We start from the raw sequence: 19,094 nt of genomic DNA, 5'->3' as shown, positions 1-19,094 counted from the left end.
GGGCTAACTACGAAGAGAGAGTATACAAATTATTAATATCAGAAATGAAAGAGGAGACATCACTACAGATCACATGGACATTGAAAGGATAATAAAGGAATAGTACCAACAACTCTAAAAGCTGGCATTTCCAAAAACCCAACCACCCACTCGTGGTAGGTGATGAGAGCCCTGTCTTTGGAGGTATGTATGAATGTGCATTTGGAGGGGCCTAGGTAGAGGGGATTCAAGTATCAGATGGTACCTGGTGCCCCGGTGTCTTTGGGTCTGTGTCCCGGAGAGCACTATTCGAGAGTTAGGCAGGGGCAGTGAGCGTGCTCGCTTGAAAACGTCGGTGCCGGGTTTTAGAGGCGGGTGGACGTTCAGGCCCAGCCCAGGACCTCCAGGCAGGGGTGCAGGAGTGGGGGAGGGGCGCACCCGAGCCGCTGGAGATCCGACCCGGCAGCAGCGCGCGCGGCTGCCAGCAGCTGCAAGCAGGGGGCGCCCCGAGACCGCGGAACGCGCGGCCGGGCCTGACGTCAGCGCCCCGCTTGCTTGGGCTCCCGCTCTGGACTCGGCGCCAGTCCCGCTCCGCGCCGCTCCGCTTCGCTCCGGCTCTGGCTCGCCTCGGGCTCGGCTCGGGCTCCGGCGGCGGCGCTCCCCGCGCCGGGCCCCGGGGCAGGCGGCGGCGCACCATGGCCCGCGCCCAGGCTCTGGTCCTGGCGCTCACCTTCCAGCTCTGCGCGCCGGAGACCGAGACTCCTGCAGGTAAGCGCGCGTCGGTCGGACCGAGCTTGCCCCGCGGAGCCCCCGGGGCCCGTGGCGTATCTCGGAAGAAAGTGTGAGTGTTGGGTGACCCGGCGTTACGAGCCTGCTCCCTGTGTGTGTCTGTGTTGGATGTGCGATCGTATGCTTAGGGTGTTGTGTGTCTGCGAATGTTGTGTGTCTGTGAGTTATGTGTGCAAGAAAAGGTGCTGTGTTGTGTGTCTACGAGTATGTTGGGGTGAATGTTGTGTGCATCGAGGCATTGGGTGTGTGCTGTGTCTTGTGTGTCTGCCTGTGAGTAGTGTTTGTGCGGCCAAGTAGGCTGTGTGTCTGTTGTGTGTGCATCTGAGTTTGGTTGTGTGGCCAGAGTTGTATCTGCTAATGTGTTGCATTTGTTTGCATTTTGTATGCCATAGTCGGGAGTGCTGTTTGTTGTGTGTCTGTGTTATGCGTGTGGCCCGGAGTCCTCTGTGGATTCGGGAACGCGTGTGTGGTGTGTGTGCTTGTGTGATGCGTGTACGTGTGTGAAGGCGTGGGAACGGGTCCGGAACGTGTGTGTCCGTGCGCTGTGTGTGCGCGATGTGTACGTGTGCGAGTGTCTGGGGTTGGGGGTGTGCGCCGCCGGGGGCTGCGTGGGTCCGAGTGAATGCCAAGTGTGCCGGGAATGCGTGTGTAGGAGCGTGTCTGGAGCGGATGTGAGTGTGTGTGTGTCCGTGCGTGCTGGCTGCGTGTCCAGGAATGTTGCGAGTGTGGTGCGCGCCTGGGCCGTGGCTGTGTGTGCCCGGGCCCGGGGCCGCCCGAGGGGACGGTGGCAGGATGTGTGTGTGTGTCCCGCGTGTGTGCGTGTGTGGCGCGCGGGCCCCGGACAAGTTGTCGCGGCGGCGTCCCCTCGCCTCCCGGTCGGGCCGGGCCTGAGGCTCGGGAGGGAGGAGGGGGACCCCGCGGCCGCCGACTCCGACATGTCGGGCTGTTTGTTGTTTCGCAAGTTCCGCGCGGCGCTGGCGGGCGGCTGATCCGAGGCGGCGCCGGGGCTGCGGGGCGCCCGGGCCGGTGGCGGGGAGGGCCCGGCGCGGAGAGGGGCGGCGGCGCGGGGAGGGCCGGGCCGGCGGGCGCTCCTGCACCGGGGGCGGCGGGCGGGGGCCGTGCCCGGGCGGGGCTCCGACGTCCGGCGCGGGCAGGGCCTGGCTCTCGGCCACCGGACGGCGCCCCCTCCCGTTGCGCGCAGGGGGCGCCGCGGACGCCGGGGTCTCCCGCCCGGGATACTCGCTCGTTCGGCTCCGCAAGTTTGTGCGGCCTCCTGGCCGGCCGGGACCGCCGCGTGTGTGAGTGTGTACGTGTGTGAGCGTGTGTCTCGGTGCTTCTGTCTGCTGTGTGATCGCGCTGTCTGGGTGTGTTTGGGAGTGTGGTGTCTTTTGATGTGTGTGTGTGTGGTAGGTGTGCGTGTGATCGCGTATCTGAATGTGTGTATCCGGAGCTGGTGATTGTGTGTCCATATGTGCTGTGGACCGTGTGTCTGCTTTGTGTTTGTGTGTGTGTGTGTCTGTATTCCAGCCCCCCCCCCCCAAAGCCCCCACATCCCACCCTGAGGCCTGGGATCCCAGACTGTGGCCCCCTCCAGTGGAGTCGCTCCCGACCCCTCCTCTGGGCAGGGGTGGCCGGTCCTCCTCCCGGGGGCCTCAGCTCCCCCCTCCCCACCGATTGGGCGGCTCCAGCCCGGTACCCGGGCCCCGAGTAACAGGGAGACACGCACCGGGCAGGGATCCGAGCAGAAACGCGTGCCGGAGCCGCCTCGGTCCGGGAGAGACTCCTCCAGGCCGCCGGCCTCGGAGAACTGGCCTCCCGCGAGTGGACTTCTCGCCCCGCTGCCCCTTAGGCCTCTCCGGTGCAGCTCCCTGGACTCCTGCCGCTGGCTTCGAGCTGGGGCCTGGCCCTGCGGCCCGGGGGCATCGGACACAGCTTTAGCTTTGAGCTCTTGGTGCCCCAGAGGACACCGAGGCTACCTCCCTCCCTATCCTGCCCCACACCCCCTCCCGTCCTGCAGCAAATTCGCTCCTTCCCCCACCCTGAGGTCCAACCCGAGGGGTACCACACTCTCCCCACTCCTGCCACCTTCACTTTGACTCCAAGAACCCTCACGTGCCCCAACTCCTGCCAGCAGGGCGATTGTCAAGAACTGAGGTTTGGGATTGAGACCTTGAGCAAGTTACTTCCTTTCTTGGAGCCTCAGTTTCCTCATCTGCCTGATGGGCATCCTAATAATGGTTATGGTCCTCCGTAAATTGTAAAGGAAGGCTCTATCTGTGAGTGTCAGGGAACAAAAGATGGTTTTGAGGACTGTTACAGAGCTCCAGAGGCATGATGTGAAGCCAGGGGGATCTGGGTCAAATTCTGCTTCGGCCACTTGCTGTCCTTGTGACCTTGGGCAAGTCACTTCACTTCTAAAGTTCCTGGCCCTCTTGTAGCTATTACTGTTAGAGCTTAGTTCAGAAGCCCTTAGTCGAAGGGATGGGATCTCCCCTCGCCCCGAATCTGGGTAGAGTTGCCCAGCTCCCTGAATGCCTCCTGAGTCCCTGCCCCACCGAGGATGGGTGTGTGATGTCTCCGAGCCATGCAAATCTGGCAGTAATTTATTCCACTGTGTTCTAGCTCACTTTGTCCTTTTGGTTGCTGGAGTTGTGGACAGCAGGAATGAGGGAGAGGCTGCCCAGTGGTTTCAGGTTGGGCAATAAAGGCTTGTCTGGGCAGCTGGCCCTTCTCCCTGGGGCTGAGGGAGGGGACTTGGCAGGAAGCGGAGAGAGTGGCCAGAGCGGGGGTGCTGAGCTCCTGGGCAGCCTTGTGCCCAGCCCAGGTGTCGGGGAAAATCCAGGGTGGGCCCCCTGCTTGCTCAGGGCATGCCTCCATCCTTTCCTGCTTTCATCAGCTAAGCTAGACTTGAAGGCAGCCTTTTCATGAGGGCTGGGTTAGCTAGAGTTGCAGGGGGGGCCTTGTGCGCCCCTTCCTCCCTCAACTCTCTTCCCTCCTCTAAGCCGCTCTCCCTGCATCCTGCTGCATCCTACCCCTATGCCCTGTCAAGAGCTCTCTTGTCTGCCCCTTCTGTCCATCCTCAGCATCTCTCACCTCCATCCCTCCATCCCTCTCTCCATGGTGCCAGGGATCTTCCGTGAAACCCTGTGAAGGCTCCCTATAGCCTTCAGGGTTCAGGCCTTCCCCCTCAGCCATTGCCTACTCTAGCCCCTGCCTGCCTGTTGAGCCGCATCTTGTTTCATTCTCCTTGCCCCTTGCCTCCTATGCTCTGGCCAGTCTGACCACTTACCAATAGCCCCAAAATGCCCATTGCCTGCCATCTCCTCTCTGGGCCTTTGCACAAGCTGTGCTTTCTCTCCGGAACTCTCTAACTTCACCTCTTTGCCTGGTGAAATCCTGCTCCTCCTTCAGGCCTCAGCTTAGACATCGCCTCCTCCCTGAAGTCTTCTTTGGTTACTCCCTGTTCTAGCCTAGGAAGGAAGGGTGGGAGTTGATTGGATTTTTTCATGGCATTGTAATTATTGTAATTACAGTGTATTGGTCCTTTCTCCCTTACAGACCGTGAGCTCTGTGAGGACAGGGACTGGGTATTTAGTTCACCTTTGAATCCTTAGTGCCAGGCACAGGCCTGGCCCACTCATGTTGGGTAAATATATGTGGCATGAAAGAATGAATGAAGTCCAGTGGGTCAAGTTCTAGGCTGGAGATGCCAGATGGGGGCGCACTGACTCCATGTAAGTAGATTAAAGAAACAGGTTTCCCTCCAGGAATCTGGAAAATTCTTTTGGGGGATGGTGTTATGTGTGAAAAGGCCACGTAGAGTGTCATCTGGGAGCTGTGAGTTGGGGAGGTTAAGTCCCTGGCAGAGAGGAAGGGAGCAGGTCTCTGCCTGCGAGCCCCTCTCCCAGCTGCCAGCACTGCCTCCGTCTGCCCTCAGCCCCACCCCCAGCAGCTGGCAGGGCCTGTCCAGCCCCCAGTGTCAGCCTTTTGTGCGGGAGGCCCTGGCAGTTAGTGAGAGGCATCGAGTCCCAACCGTCAGTCTGAGCCTCTGGGGAGGAGAGAGGGAGGGCCTTGTGTCAGGAGGGAGAGACCCTCCCTCAGTCCTCTGTCCCAGATCTTGGAGTGGGCAGGTAGGGTCACAGCCTCTGTCCTGGCTGCCTAGCTGCTCCCTCTGGTGACCCCTGCAGGTGGGATTGGGGGAGGCCACTGAGGTGTGTGCGGGTGTGATCTTGGCACCTGGGCAGTCAGAGTGGGGGTGTCTCTGTGTGTACGACTGTAGCCTGGGGCACAGGACATATGTGTGGCCTGTCAGGATGTCTAGCCATCTGCTTACCCCGTGTGGCAGGGTCTGAGTTTGGAGTAGAGAGGCGACCAGCTGCTTTGATCCCTGGGGAGCCTGATGCTAGGGTGTCTGGGTACCCAAGTGTCAAATTCCTGGAGTTTGGGTGCTGAGCTCTTTCAGTGGGCGGTGTCTCAGTATCTAGGTGTGGGCGTCCCAGTACCAGGGTGTGGAGGATCAGGGTGTGCCAACATAAGGATGTCCCAGTGTCTCTGATCTGGAGGTGGGTGTGTCCAGGTGTCTGGGAATCCTCAGGGTAATGGGTTTTCAAGTGCAGGAGCGTTGTGTCCAGATGTGGGGCTGTCCAGGTGCCTGGGGGTCTGGGGTACCCAAGTGTCTGGATGTCTGAGTGTGGGGGATCTATGTATCCAGCAACGGGGTACCCATGCATTGGAGTATCGAGGTGTTTGTGACTCTGGCTGTGGGGTGTCTTGTGGTCAGCGTGTCTATTTGTGTGTTTAGCTGTGTATGTCTCCAAGAAAGGGGTGTGCATATTTTGGGTGGGAGTGTCTTGTTGACTGTGCCCAGCTGTCACCAGAGACTGGGGCTGTGCCAGCTTAGCCTGTGACACCCCCTTCCCTTGGGCTTGCCTCCTGGTCTCCCTTCAGACCCCAAGGCCAGGAGCATCTGGAGGAGGCCCCAGTCATTCTGCTTCTCTGCAGTTAGTCTAGAGCCGACTTTCAATAGAACTTTCTACAATGATGAAAATGTTCTTTACCTACGCTCTCTAATACGGTGGCCACTTAGTCACATGTGGCTATTAAGTTTAAATTAGTTAAAATTCATCAAAATAAAAATTCATTCCCTCAGTCTCACCAACCAGATTTCAAGTCCTCAAGAACACATGTTGCTAGTGGCTATTGTATTGGTCAGTGCAGGTAAAGAGCATTTCCATCATGGCAGAAAGTTCTATGGACAGTGCTGGTCTAGAGGTGTGAGGCCTGCAGCGTCTTTAGCGAGGCCTGGACACCTCAGGGAGTGGAGTTGGTCAGGACAGACCATCACTCAGCAGCCATTGAAGAAGGCTGTGTTGAATCATGTCCCCTTCTCCCCAGCCCCATCATTTCTTGCCTGGACTATTGCAGTAGCCTCCTCCTTGGTCTCCATTCTGCCATCAGCCCTCCAGTGCTTCCACCACCCTGTGACCTGAGTGACCTCTCTCAGGCAGACATAGGATGCTGCATTCCCTTGCCCCAAGCTGAAGGCTCTTCAGCACCCAGGGGACACAACCCAAACCCTAACATGACAGGCAGGGCTCTGCACGACCCAGCCCCTGACAGCTTCATGTTTAGGCCTCTCCTCCCTGACCCCACTCCTCCTATCCACCTATGACCCAGGATCACCAGGCCAGTGCTGCTCCCAGAACCCTCCAGGCCCTTTCACTCCTCTCTCCCTTTGCACGTGCTGGGTCTTCTGTGGAGAATGCCCCTCCCACCCTTCTTGCCTCGTAAGGGCCTGCCTACTGCTCAGCCTTCAGAATCTAGCTCCCATGTCACTTCCCCAGTGGAACCTTCTCAGACCCCTCCGGGCACAGTGATCAGATTTCTGCCATCATGCACTGTGACAGCGTGCTGCTGCTGTTTTCAGTCTCTTTCCCCTCTAGGATGGGAGCCCCCTGAGGGCTGGGCTGGGTCTTTGTCGTCTGCTGTCCCCAGGGCCATGTACATGGCAGGTGCCCACTCAGTGTTTGCTTCCGTGTGAGCCCCCAGGTACCCAGAGAAGGCTCGGAGTGGGTGGAGGGTGGGGCTGGGGCTCCGGAGGGCAGTCATGGATGGAGGCCAGTATGCCCCCTTGGTTGGCTCTGGGCAGGGGCTGCCATTGCCTGCAGAATGGCTGGGGGAGGACTCCTGAGGTGGACAGCTCAGAGGAGGCTGTTACTGGATGAGTCAGGAGGTCTTGGGCAGATTCCCAGGGTGCAGACCCCAGGACCTAGTGGGGAACCAGAAGGGATGAGAAGAAAGGGGGCTTAGGGGGGTTACTGAGGTTTTGGAGTTGAGTATAGAAGTGGCGGGGAATGATTGGGATGGGGAAATTGGGAAGGGGTGTTGTTGGGACTATTTGATGGGCAAGGTCACAGATGGGGGTGGGGTGACAGCTGGGGGATGGGGGACAGCTGGGGGATGGGAGATAACTAACGATGAAGATATATCTGGGGATGCGGACAGCTGGGAATGAGGGGACAGGTGGTGTTGGGGGAACAGCTGAGGGTTCGGGGACAAATGGGGGATGGAGAGAAGGGGGATGTGGGACAGCTGAGGGATAAGGGGTGACAACTGGGAGGTGTCAGAAACCTATCTATCTGGAAAGGATAGGTGTGTCTCAGCTAAGAAAGTGGGAAATACGTTGCTCAGGTTGTGTGCATGTGTGTATGTGTGCACCCTTGTGGTTGTGCATGTGTGTAATCATGTGTTTGACCTTGAGTGTGGTGGTTGAGAGCGTGGGCTCAGGAGCCAGGCCATTGGGGTTCTAATCCTGGCTCCCCCACTACTGGCCACGTAACTGTTAGTCAAGTTACTTGACCTCTCTGGGCCTTTAGTGTTCTCCTCTGTGAGATGGGGATAATAATAGAACACGCTGTGTGGGGTTGCCGTGAGGATATATTTTATATACATATGTATATAGTTTAGAACAGGTCCTGGCACATAGTAAGCACTGTGTAGGTGTTAACTATTATTAAGTGCATGTGTATACGTGCTGCGTCCTGTGTGCTCGGAAAAGTTTGTTCTTGGCTCCTGATGAAATCCAGACCTGGGAGGGGTGATGGTGGCGGGGGGCGCTGGAGTAACCAGCCAGGTTGGTTGGGTCTGGCTCTCCTTTCACATCCTCTCCCTGTTCATCCTACTTTTTGCCCTCCCTGTATCAGGGCTTAATCCAGTAGGTCTCCCTCTCTGTCTCTCCTCTGTCCTGCCCCGCACTACCCTGCCCTTGGCTGGGGGCCAGGGGATGTGCTTTAATTGTCCAAAAGCTTTTCAGCAGGATCTGAATTCATTGTTTGCCTGCCAACGTGCTGGAGCCCTGCTCGGATATAAATACCTGGACAATGTGCTCAGTTCTGGCTGCCTGTCCCATGGGCGGCGTTGGCTTCATCCTGTGCCCTTGGAGAGTCATTGGGGTGGAAGATTTTGGTGCCAGGAGATGAGGTGGGGTGAAGCCCACAGGGCAGATGATGAGGCCTCAGCCTCCGCCGCATGGGATAGCTAGCCCAGTCCGGCAGAGCTGCAGGTACAGGGTTTCCCCGGGGTCTGGGCTCCCCTGCTCTCCAGTGCTTCACAGGGAGGTGCGTGCAACCCTCCTCACAACACTTTTGCAGTGTGCCACATCTTTGTCTTACACGAATAATGGTGCTGCATTACGGCTCTGGACTGCTCTGGGGGTGCGCTATCTGGGGTTCCTGGACCAGCACCTCAGGACTGGGCCCCTGCATTGCATCCCTGCGCTGCACTGCTTCTCAGCCCCACACTGCATGCCTGTGCTGGGATTCTGCATTGCATTGGCCTTGTGAACTCTCTTGGTGTCTGTGCGCTCCACCTCTGCATTGTCCCTTTGTAGTGTATCTCCATCCTGCGGTTGTACTGTCTTTCGTGTCATTGCACCTCTCTTCTATGCTGCATTACTCTGTTGGGCGTCACTGTTGCATTGGGTTTGTGGACTCTCCTGGGATTTGGGCATAGCTCCTAGCAATGCACCACTGCACTGTGCCAACAGATGGCATGATACAACACTGCATCTTTGCATCACATGGCATCTCTGTACTGCACTGCATGATTGCAGGGCACTTGTGCACTGCATGGGGTATGTGGACTTTCCTGAGTTTCTGGCAGAGTCCTTCTGCATTCCACCGTTGCTCTGCACCAACACAGTGCACCTTTGCCTCACATAGCCCTTCTGTTCCACTGCTTGGCTGCACTGCACCGGATTTGTGCCTTCTGCTGGCCTGGCCGTGCACGCTGCACCACTGCCGCTGTAACGCTGCCCCCTGTGGTATCTTGGCCTTTCTTGGTATTACCACTGAGGCGTCGGCTGGTACCCTTTCCCAGGTTTCCGTTGGCAGCCCCAGTTGAGCAACATCTTTGCACCAAGCATCCTCACTGCCTGCACTTCTGCCCCCATTGCACACTGCCCAGGGAGTCTATCTCTCCACTGCAGCTTGGGGCCACTTTGTTGGGCTTCAGGACTGGCTTGGGTTTTTGTGGGCAGTGCCTTTGCACAGGACCCAGCATTGCATCTGCGCACTGCACAGGATTACCGCCCTGGGCCTCTGCCCTGCACTGTACCTGCTCACTGTTGGGTTGTGTGCACTCTACTGGATTTCACACCCAGAGCCCTTGCCTTGAATTCACGCTTCCACGCGGCATCTTCACTGCACTTCCTTTTGTGCCACTTTCTACCCCTGCCCTGGAGTTGTCACCTACTCTGCTCCTTGGGACTCTGTTGAGCTTGCATACTGGACTGGGTCTCCACAGCCAGCAGTTCCTTCTGCCCCACACCCCATCCTTCTCTTCCCTGTATCTCTGTTCTGTTGTGCATGCCTCCTCTGGACACATCCTTCAGTGAGAATTCATGGAGCGCCAACTGTGTGCCTTGTCCTGTGCTAGCATCTGGGAAGGGAAAAGAACTAGGAAGGCTTGGACTTACCTCCTTGGCATTCTTCCATACACCTATCGAGTTAACCTGGCCACCGTGCCTTCCTCTTATAATGCCATACGGCAGCCCTACCACCAACTGCAGGTGAGGTTTGCATACAGATCAGGGAGATGAGGAGTGGGTCTGGCCTAAGTTTCCCCTGCTATGGTTGGCTTCCTTCTGTCCTCAGTGGAGATGGAGGATGTAGGCATCCTTGGGCTCTGTGCTGGTCCCTGTAGGGGGACTAGCTCAACTTTCCCTCCCTGTGGCCTGGCCCTGGCTGATCCTCCTGGTTGCAGTGTGCTAAACCCTTGGTGATTTGAAGGTGGGCATATAGCTGCCAGCCCTGCCCTTAATTAATTGCTTATCAATTATTCAGGGCTCTGGACGACAGCTCCAGGGAGCCCTGGCCAAGGTCCAGGTGTGTTGATCTGGGCCAGGAGAGCAGGGGGGTGGGCTGGGCCAGGACTCTGGGCTGGAGTCGTGGTCCTGAGCCTGAGTGGGGTTGGTTGGGGTCAGACTAGCTGGGATCAGGGGGTCAATAAGTCTAGCTTGGGGATGGGGCTCGAAGGCATAAGAGACAGTCCCTGACCTCAGGAAGGGAGGAGGTGGGGGTTAGACGGGCCTGAGATGGGGCTGTAATTGGGGTGAACATGGAATAGGGCTGGGTTGGGCAGGAACGTCCAGGGCTGAGGCCAGTGTTGGTTCCAGGGTGCGGCTGGGCTACCTCGATAGGGTGTGGCTTTGGATGATGAAATAGACCTGCATTGTCATTGAGGTTGTGTTTGGGTTCCCCAGGCCAGGGTTGGGGCTGTGCCTGGGGTTGGGTGTGATCCCAGCCCCTAAATTTGTAATCTGTTGGGAGAAGTTTTATTTCTCCTGGGGCCACCCTTGGGAACTGGATGTTCTACTGACAAACCAAAGGGAAGAAAAATCTCATGGCAAACAGACTCTGTTTACCTAGGGTCTTCAGAAAACACTGGTGGAGGCTGGCAGGCTTGGTTGGCGCAGAGCACCAGTCCTTGTCTGGTCGGGAGGAAAGTCTGGTGCTCATATGCTTGTGGTGCTCCCACACACACGTGCACGTGCGCACACACGCACAACTCCCCTCTACCCCACCACATACACGCACCCCCCTTGAGGCAAATGCTTATCACTGAATATGCGCATGTACCTCTGTATGTAAATGTACATCTGTACACCCCCAACTTCACAGCACACTGCCTGGAGAACCCTCGCTTCAAGACACCCAGGCTCACCCTCACATACCTCTCCCCATAGGATCTCTCTCTTCCCTCAAATTATTCTTGCTCACATGCATGCTCACACAAATGGAATCAGAATTCTGAATTCTGGAGCGGCCTTAGAGGTCACCTGGGTCACCCTTCTCATTTCATAGGTGAGGAAGCAGGGGTTCAGAGAGGGCAAATCACCCGCCCAAGGTCACACAGGGAGTTAGAGGCTCAGCAGGAATTAGATCCAGGTCTCCTGCCTCCCGATTGAGTACTCACAAGTCAGGACCAGGCTGTCACTCTCACAGCCGTGTACACACACACGCGCGCGTGTGCGCACACACACGTCAGCATATGGAAGCACACACACACACACAGAGGTGCAGACCCTCACACCGGGCTCGCACCAGGCAGACCCCCTCCCAGGCTCTGGCTCCTCCCACAGGGGTTGCTTTGCCCCTTACATCACTCCATCCAGAGCCCAGCCGGATGTGGAGAAACCATCCTCCTGCCTTCCCAAATTGTGGCTGACGGTTGCTCAGGCAACCGCCTGCCAGATTGTGGAGATTAGCTGAGGAATGTAGCTGGGCCAGTCTGAGCTGAGGCTGGGGGAGCTGGTGGGGGTCCTGGGTTGATTCAGCCCACCCTCTCAGGGAGGCCCCAGCAGAGATGGGGTACCCAGAGAGGGGCCTGGTTTTTTCCTGTCCCCAGCCCAGCTGAAACTGTGTCCCCAAGGCTTGGACTAGGCTGGAGGAAGGGAGTGAGTATGTGTGTGAACATCTGAGTGTGGGGCTGTGTTCTGTGTCTCTCTGGGTGTGATTGGAGTGTGTGCTGTTTGCATCTGGGACGGAGACTTGAGGCCCCTTTCCTCACCAGTTCCTGGCATCTGACTCTGAACTTCTTGGTGGCTTGTGCCACTCCTGATCCTCTAGTGCCCTCTGGAGAAGCCACCTTTCCTTTGGATGGCTTATAGGATGTGTCGCTTGTTTCATCTGAATCCAGGCACTCCCCTGCTCAAACAACTACTGTGGCTTCTTAATTCAAAATGAGGCCAAACTTCTCACCTTGGCACTTAAGGCCTCCCTGATGGACCCTCCCTCTGGTCTCATCTCTCATTGCTTCAGCCAGTCTGCGCTCCTCTCTGTGTCCTGGACGAACTGTGTTTACTCACCACCTTCCTTAGCTGTTGCTGGGCCCTTTGCTTCTAATGCCCTTCCCCTATCTCTACTGGCCAGAATGATCCCCACCCTTCCAGGCTCTGCTCAGACGCACCCACCTCCAGGAAGTCTTTCCTCTGTACCCACTCTCCTCCCCTGGCTCCCTTGTGGCCTTGACCCTTCTCTGCCTTGTCTCATTCCCTCACCCCTGCTCAGACTGGGAGGTCCCTGAGGGCAGGGCAGAGTCTTAACCATCCTGTCCTCTAGTGGTGCCAACAGGGACCTGATTTGTACTGTCAGTGAACAAATGTCCCGTGAATGGAGCTGAGTTAGCACACATGGCCAGCAAAATACCAGGGCCTTATTTGGTTTGTGCCTAGTCTCCTTGAATAAAGATGGGAGACTTAAATCCCAGCTTCTGGGACTTATGGTGAGGCCTTGGGCAAGCCACCTCATCTCTCTGTGCCTCAGTCTCCATCTGTAAAATAGGAATAATAGTGGTTCCTACCTTCTGATTTACTCTGAGAGGTCACGGCACAGGTAGTCATGGAGGTGAGTGGCAGCCCCCTCGTGTTGGTGTTGACATGCTTGTGTATGTTTGCCCCCATGTCTGCGTTGATGGAGTTGAGAGGGATTCCCTGCTACCATTCTTGCTCTGAAGCCAAAGTCTGATCTAGTTTTTCCCCCTGGGCTGGTGGCCTCCAGCGAGAGCTGGGTCTCTAGCAGGAGCTGGGACCTGGCTTTGGGGCTCCTGGCTCCTGAGCCATCCAGACTGGAGGGGATGGGGCTTTTCCCAGGGCCTGGGAGGGCTGATTGTTCCCATCCCAGCATGGATTGGAGAGGAGGTCGGGGTGGGGCTCTCCTTGGGGAGCCTGGCCTCTAAGGGCTGTGGCCGGAATTGGACGTGGCCCAGAGACACAGGGCTGGGGATGGACATGGACCAGGGAGAGGGAGTCGTCTGCCTAAGGGGTCACTCTAGATGGGGAAGATCAGCCTGGCTGAGACCAGTGGTAGAAGTCATTTGGCAGACGTCAGGGGTCACTCTGGCCAGGGTCAGCTGGTCTGGGGTCACTTTGTCTGGTGGTTATTCTGGCTGAAGTCAGATGGTCTGGCAGTTATCTGGATGACACTGGGGCCACTCTGGCCAGGGACAATCAACTAGGGGCTGCACTGGCTGAGGTCGGTCTGTCTAGAGGTCACTGACCTGGGTCAGTCAGTCTGGGGATCATATGACTGAAGTCAGTCAATCGGGGGGTTACACTGGCTAAGGTCAGATGGTCTGGGGGTCCCTCTGACCAGGTCAGTCAGTTTGGGAGTCCTGGCAGGTCATATGGCCTGGCTTAGGATGGGCAGGAGGAAGCCAAGGAGCTAGCACTCCTAGGCTCACCCCAGGGCCGTAGGTGAGACATCTGGGGCAGCTGCCTTGTTAGTTGTAAAGGAACAGGAAGGGCCCGAGCCCCAGCCAGGGCTCTAGGTCCTGGGCTTCCCTTTCTGGCAATCCCTGTGCCTCAGGGAGGCCTTAGCTAAGACTCTCAGCAGCAGACTCAACTCAGGCTCAATCAAGTCAGCTGTCCCCTCCTCCAGGAAGCCCTCCCTAACGATCCCTATTGGCCATGTCATCTCTCTCTGCTGTGCTGTGGGTCATTTTCTAGAGGGAGAACTGAGGCCTTCCCAGCACAGATGGTGTTAAAACCTACCTCCTACAGGCCACAGGGCATGATGCTGACCAGGGCTTTTCACACAAAGAGGCAAAGAGCTCAGACAAGGTCTGGCCCAGCTCTGGAGAGAGGCTTCTGTTATTTTGTCCTATCCATTTGGTGCCAGCCTCATGCCCACATCTTATTGTTTTACACTCTGATGGGGTCCAAGAAGAGGAAAGGGAGACCCTGCAACAATGGCGAGCCCATTTGTCCCGGGCTGTGCTGGGTGTGTTTCCATTTGCTACTTCACGTGATTCACATACCAACCTAGGGAAGTCCCTGCCATAGATGAAACAACACAGCCTCCTAAAAGTGAAGTCACTGGCTGCGTGTGCAAATGCCGAGCACCAGCCCCGCACGTGGCGCTGACTGCCATTACTGTCTGTTTCTCTTCCTTCCTCTTCTTGAGACTGGGAAGCTCAGGTTTGCTCCTTCTCATAGTGAAGGCTTTTCTGGTGGGAAGCATGGGCTTTGGCCTCTGATGGACATGGGTTCCTTCCTGCTTCTGTTACTTATGTTGGCTCAGGTGGCACCTGGGAAGAACTGCTAGTTCCTGAGTGCTTGCCTGTGCGAGGTATTGTGCCAAGTGGACCCCTGCATTGAATCTTTCTGTGGATAGGGAAACTGAGGCTCAGAAAGGGGAATTGACTTGCCCACGGTCACAAGGCTTGGCAAATTGCCGAGTCAAGATTCAATCCCAAGTCTGCCTGATGTCCAAAGCCCACTCCCTTATCTACCACTGTATACTGTGGACGAGTCCCTTCACCCCTCGGAGCCTCAGTCCCCTCATCTGTCAAATGGGGAGAAGCACCAGTGGGCAGCAGGCACCGAGGACAGGGCCTGGCATGGTTTGCACCTGCTTCCTTGCCACTTGCCCAGGCATTTTCTGGGGTCTCAGATGCCTTAGACGCCCCCTGATGGGGCTCCAGACATTAAGGCTCTGGAGTGAGTGCAGGGACCAGCTGTCAGTGACCTTCTGAGCCACCGGTGACCTCAGGTGTATTAGCTGCCCAGCTCAGGGCTCTGATGTGCTAGCCAAGATCTGTGGACCTCATTACGAACCGGAGGCCTGCCATCCCTTTCAGTCCCTTCTTCCGCCCTCCCCTTCTCTCTCTCTCTTTTTTTTTTGTGAGGAAGATCGGCCCGGAGCTAACATCTGATGCCAATCCTCCCTTTTTTTTGCTGAGGAAGACTGGCCCTGGGCTAACATCTGTGCCCATCTTCCTCCACTTTATATGGGACACTGCCACAGCATGGCTTGACAAGCGGTGCATCGGTGTGCACCCCGGATCTGAACCGGTGAACCCCGGGCCGCAGCAGAGCGTGCGCACTTAACTGCTTGTGCCACCGGGCCGGCCCCTCCTTCTCATTTAAACTGTAAATATTGGTTCCAAATCATGGGAATTTGCTCCCTCTGGTCATACATGTGTCCATTCCACTGTGCTTCTGCATGTCATGTTCCTGCAGGCAGAGACCTAAGCTGGGTGACTGGGCCATGGCTGCATCCCCTAGCCCTTCTGTCAAGTGGGAATAATAGTAGTACCTGCCTCAGAACGTGAGGCCTGAATGAGACCTGCACCTCGAGCGGTTAGCCCTGTGCCGGGCTTGTAGGCCTGCGGGGATTGGTGGCCGTTGTTGTTATTTTTAAGGAGATACTGTCAGGGGTGGCTTAGGGCATTCATGACCCTGCTAGTCCTGGGGCCCACTATGGGAAGATGGAGGGGCAGGTGATGGAACAGTGACTAGCAGTCAGATCTCCGTTCACATCCCACATCCATCACTAACTGGCTGCGAGACCTTAAGGAAGTCACGCAGCCTCTTTAGGCCTCAGTTTCCTCATCTGTGAAATGGGGATAATTCTAGTCCTCATCGCACGAGTTGTCGTGAGGCTCTAACGATAACTAGTTTTTATTGAGGAGGGTCTTTGATGGGTGGTTGAGCAATGGGGGGTCCTGGGGAGCACTGAGGGAGTGGGCCGTAGGGGGAGGTCTTGGTATTGGGAAGGGTCAGTGAGGGAGGGCCTTGGTAGAGGGAGAGGGTGGAGGAGGGAGAGTTTTGTTGGAGGGAGCAGTAGGGGGAGGGCCTGAGGAGAGGGAGGGGTGGAGGGTGGGCCTGGGTGGCTAACCAGGTTCTGCACTCACAGCCGGCTGCACCTTCGAGGAGGCGAGTGACCCAGCAGTGCCTTGTGAATACAGCCAGGCCCAGTACGACGACTTCCAGTGGGAGCAAGTGCGGATCCACCCTGGTACCCGGGCTCTTGCAGACCTGCCCCACGGTGAGCCTACTTTCAATCGCCATTCCCCCTTTGTCTCCTTCCATTTCTATTCACCTGCTGTGTGACCTTGGGTACATTACTTAACCTTTCTGGGTCTCATCTGCTTTTGCATCTGTAATGATGTATAGGATATTATGGACATGAAGCTCTCTGGACACTGTCCAATTGTGTGTAGCAGGTAGTTTTACCTGTGAAATGGGTGCAGGTTCAGGTAATCAAAGGCCCTTACAGCTGTAAATTCAAGTCCACTTCCCATTACTCCTCTTGCAGCTTAGCTCAGAATCCGCGCTACTCCTGCCAGGTCGTCCTGAATCCTCCACCTTCTGGGAGGCTCTCTTCTCCCTGAATCCTGGTCTCCTTAGTACTTGAAGATGCGACAGGGCAGTAACATTGGGGGCTGGACGTGTGTAAAACCTTCCTTCCTCTGCCCCCTTCTTCTTGGAAGTCCCAGGTCCTTCCAAACTTCTACCTTGCTCTGCCCCTATTTCAGGAGGGGGCACTTTTGGCATCATGAGCACTGGACTGGGAGTCAGGAGACTAATTACGTGGATTCTAGTACTGACCTCCTACTCTGTTGATGGACCCTAGAGCACTGGTCCCAGAATCAGGAAGACTGGGGTTCAAATCCTGGCTTCATCGCTTTACCAGCTGGGTGACCTTGGGCAAGTCACTTCACTTCTCTGAGCTTCCATTTTCTTAAAATGGAGACAACAATAATCCATTTCATAGGGTTATTAGATAATAATGTATATAAGGTGCATAACACAGGGATGGCATGTAGGGGTTCAATTAATGTTTAGTTGCTATTGTTGGAGGCATTTGAGGGGCCCCAAACACTAGCATCCCTCTTCACTGGGTGCAGAATCAACTGGAAATTAAGAAAAGGATAAGACAGATGGAGGCCAAATTATCAACTTTATTACTGCTAAAGGCTGGGTTGGAGGACATAGCACAGTGTGAGAGCCACATGGGCTTGTTGAGGGAACCCCAGAATTGGACAGCCTACGGACCCCCTCCCTTCACCCCGTCACAGTGGTGGGCCAGGGCCTTTGCTGCTCAGCTCACAGCATGGCTGAGATAGCACCTGCTGTCGAGGGTGCAGGGAGGGGCAGCAAAGGGTCTCAGTGGTGGGGCCAGGACTGGAAACCAACAGGAGAGAGGCCCTCCATGACCTGGCACAGGTGGCCTCTGCAGCCTCATCTCCTACCCCTCGCCTTGCCTCCTGGAGGCCTCCCTGCCTCCTTCTTCTGTGTGTTTGCTCACACTGTGCCCTCCGGGGGGCATTCATCTCTGCCTTCGCAGGGCTCTCAGCTCCTTGTAGACTTCTGTACTAGCAGATGTCAAAGTCTGACCTGTGTGACAATGATCTGTCAAGGTGCCCACCACGGCAGGGACCCTGTGTGGGCCATCTCCATATCCCCAGGGCCCAGCGTCAGCCTGGTACATGGTTGGCATTCAGGTACAAGGTGGCAGATTGAAATTCTTACAGTTCTGACCACCCTGCGTGAGCTCTGCCTCCCTCTCTCTCTCCCTCCCTCCCTCTCTCTCTCTCTCTCTCTCTCTCTCTCTCTCTCTCTCAAGGGGAGACATACCCAGTGAGAAAGGAGAGAGAGAAATTTAGCATTTAGTGTGGGCCTTGTGCTGGATCCTGGGGCTGCAGTGTCAGCGAGAAGACCCCGTCTCTGCTCTCTTGGTGCTCACATTCTAGGGAAGGGGGTTGGGGGTGGAGAGAGAAGGAAGGAGGGAGATTCACACTCAGAGACAGAGAGCAGGAGGGAGGAGAAGGAAGAGCCACGGGGACGAAGGCAGTAAATGAAAGAGATGGGGAGGGAAGCAGAGTGAGAAAAAACTAGGGGAAAAGAGATGAGAGAAAGGCAGAGGGAGCAGGAGGAAGAGGCAAGAACAGTGTCAGATTGAAAGGGGGAGAAAGACACACAGCTGCTCACAGAGAGAGGAGAGAGGAGGAGGGAGGAGGCTGAGAGAGACTGTTGGGGGCTGGGACTTGTCCCTTCCTGGGTGGGGTTGGGGACCTGGAGTTTTGTTTACTACCCCACCAGGACTGATCCAGGAGCCGCCTTCACAGGCTTCTGGCTCACAGAGATGAATGAGAGCCCCTCCAGCGGAGTCCCTGGGGAGCCCTCCCAGAGCAGGGAACCTCGGGGTTTGGGATCTGAATCAGCTTGTGTTGGCTGGCAGCCAAGCCCGGGAGGAGGCAGTGCGGGTGGCTGCAGGCACCCCGTGGCAGCTGCTGGGGCCTTCTCCCCATAGAGGGGAAGCCGTAGTCCCCCAAGCCAGGTCCTAAGGAGTCCAGCCCACTCCTACCCCCTACCCCCCACCAGCACACAGCATGGATCTCTGGGGAAGGGGCAGGGCTGCCTTCCTCCAGGTTGGAAATCAAGAGAATTGTATCCCAGGAATTTAGACTCAGGGGGTGGGGCTGGAAGGGAAGTGAGAGTCTTTTCATTCAATTTCTGTTCTACCCATGCATTCAGCTGGGGTTCAGACCAGTGCTGGGGACACAGTGGAGCCCCGAGGCATCACAGGCTAGTGGTGAGACAGACACACTTATTAATGATCCAAGGGCCAGGAGAGAAGCCCACAGAGGGACAGGGAGGGAGGGCTTCAGGAGAGGTGGCCTTTGAGGGCCTGTCACGTGCCAGACTCTTGACTCTTGAGATGAATGACCTAGTTCCTGCCTCTAAGGACAGCTCAGAACGTGGGGAAAGCTTGGATCAGCATGGGCTTGGACTGTGATTGTAGGTGGTGAGGAGCCATAAAGGGTTCTGACAAAGTCAGATTTGTGTGTCTTTTCGCTGCTCCAGCTCTCTCCTCTGGGAAACAGAGGCAGGGAAGTGATAGGACTTACCCAGTGAGTCAGAGCTGGGACCAGAACTCAGAACCCTTGACTCTAGGTGGATCCAAATGCCCAGAGTCCTTAGTTCCTGCCCCTTCTCTGTGCCCACCTGGCCCTGGTCCTCTCCCAAGCCCTCCTCAAATCCT

General features: G+C 56.5%; 1 protein-coding gene across 2 annotated transcripts in view; it reads left to right on the top strand.

Moving 5' to 3' along the window:
* Positions 1-645: 645 nt before the first annotated feature.
* Positions 646-19,094, top strand: part of PTPRU (protein tyrosine phosphatase receptor type U) — a 79,434-nt gene continuing 60,985 nt past the window's right edge. For both annotated transcript variants that reach the window (XM_087446412.1, XM_014784071.2), the window contains exons 1-2: positions 646-747; positions 15,963-16,094. In XM_087446412.1, the coding sequence (XP_087302538.1) occupies positions 675-747; positions 15,963-16,094 (205 nt within the window). In that variant the 5' untranslated portion in view covers positions 646-674. The remainder of the gene's footprint in view (positions 748-15,962; positions 16,095-19,094) is intronic.

Source organism: Ceratotherium simum, chromosome 22 (genome assembly GCF_057802395.1).
Source record: "Ceratotherium simum simum isolate JZ-2026a chromosome 22, ASM5780239v1, whole genome shotgun sequence".
NCBI lineage: Eukaryota > Metazoa > Chordata > Mammalia > Perissodactyla > Rhinocerotidae > Ceratotherium > Ceratotherium simum.
This window is presented reverse-complemented; position numbering and strand designations above follow the sequence as displayed.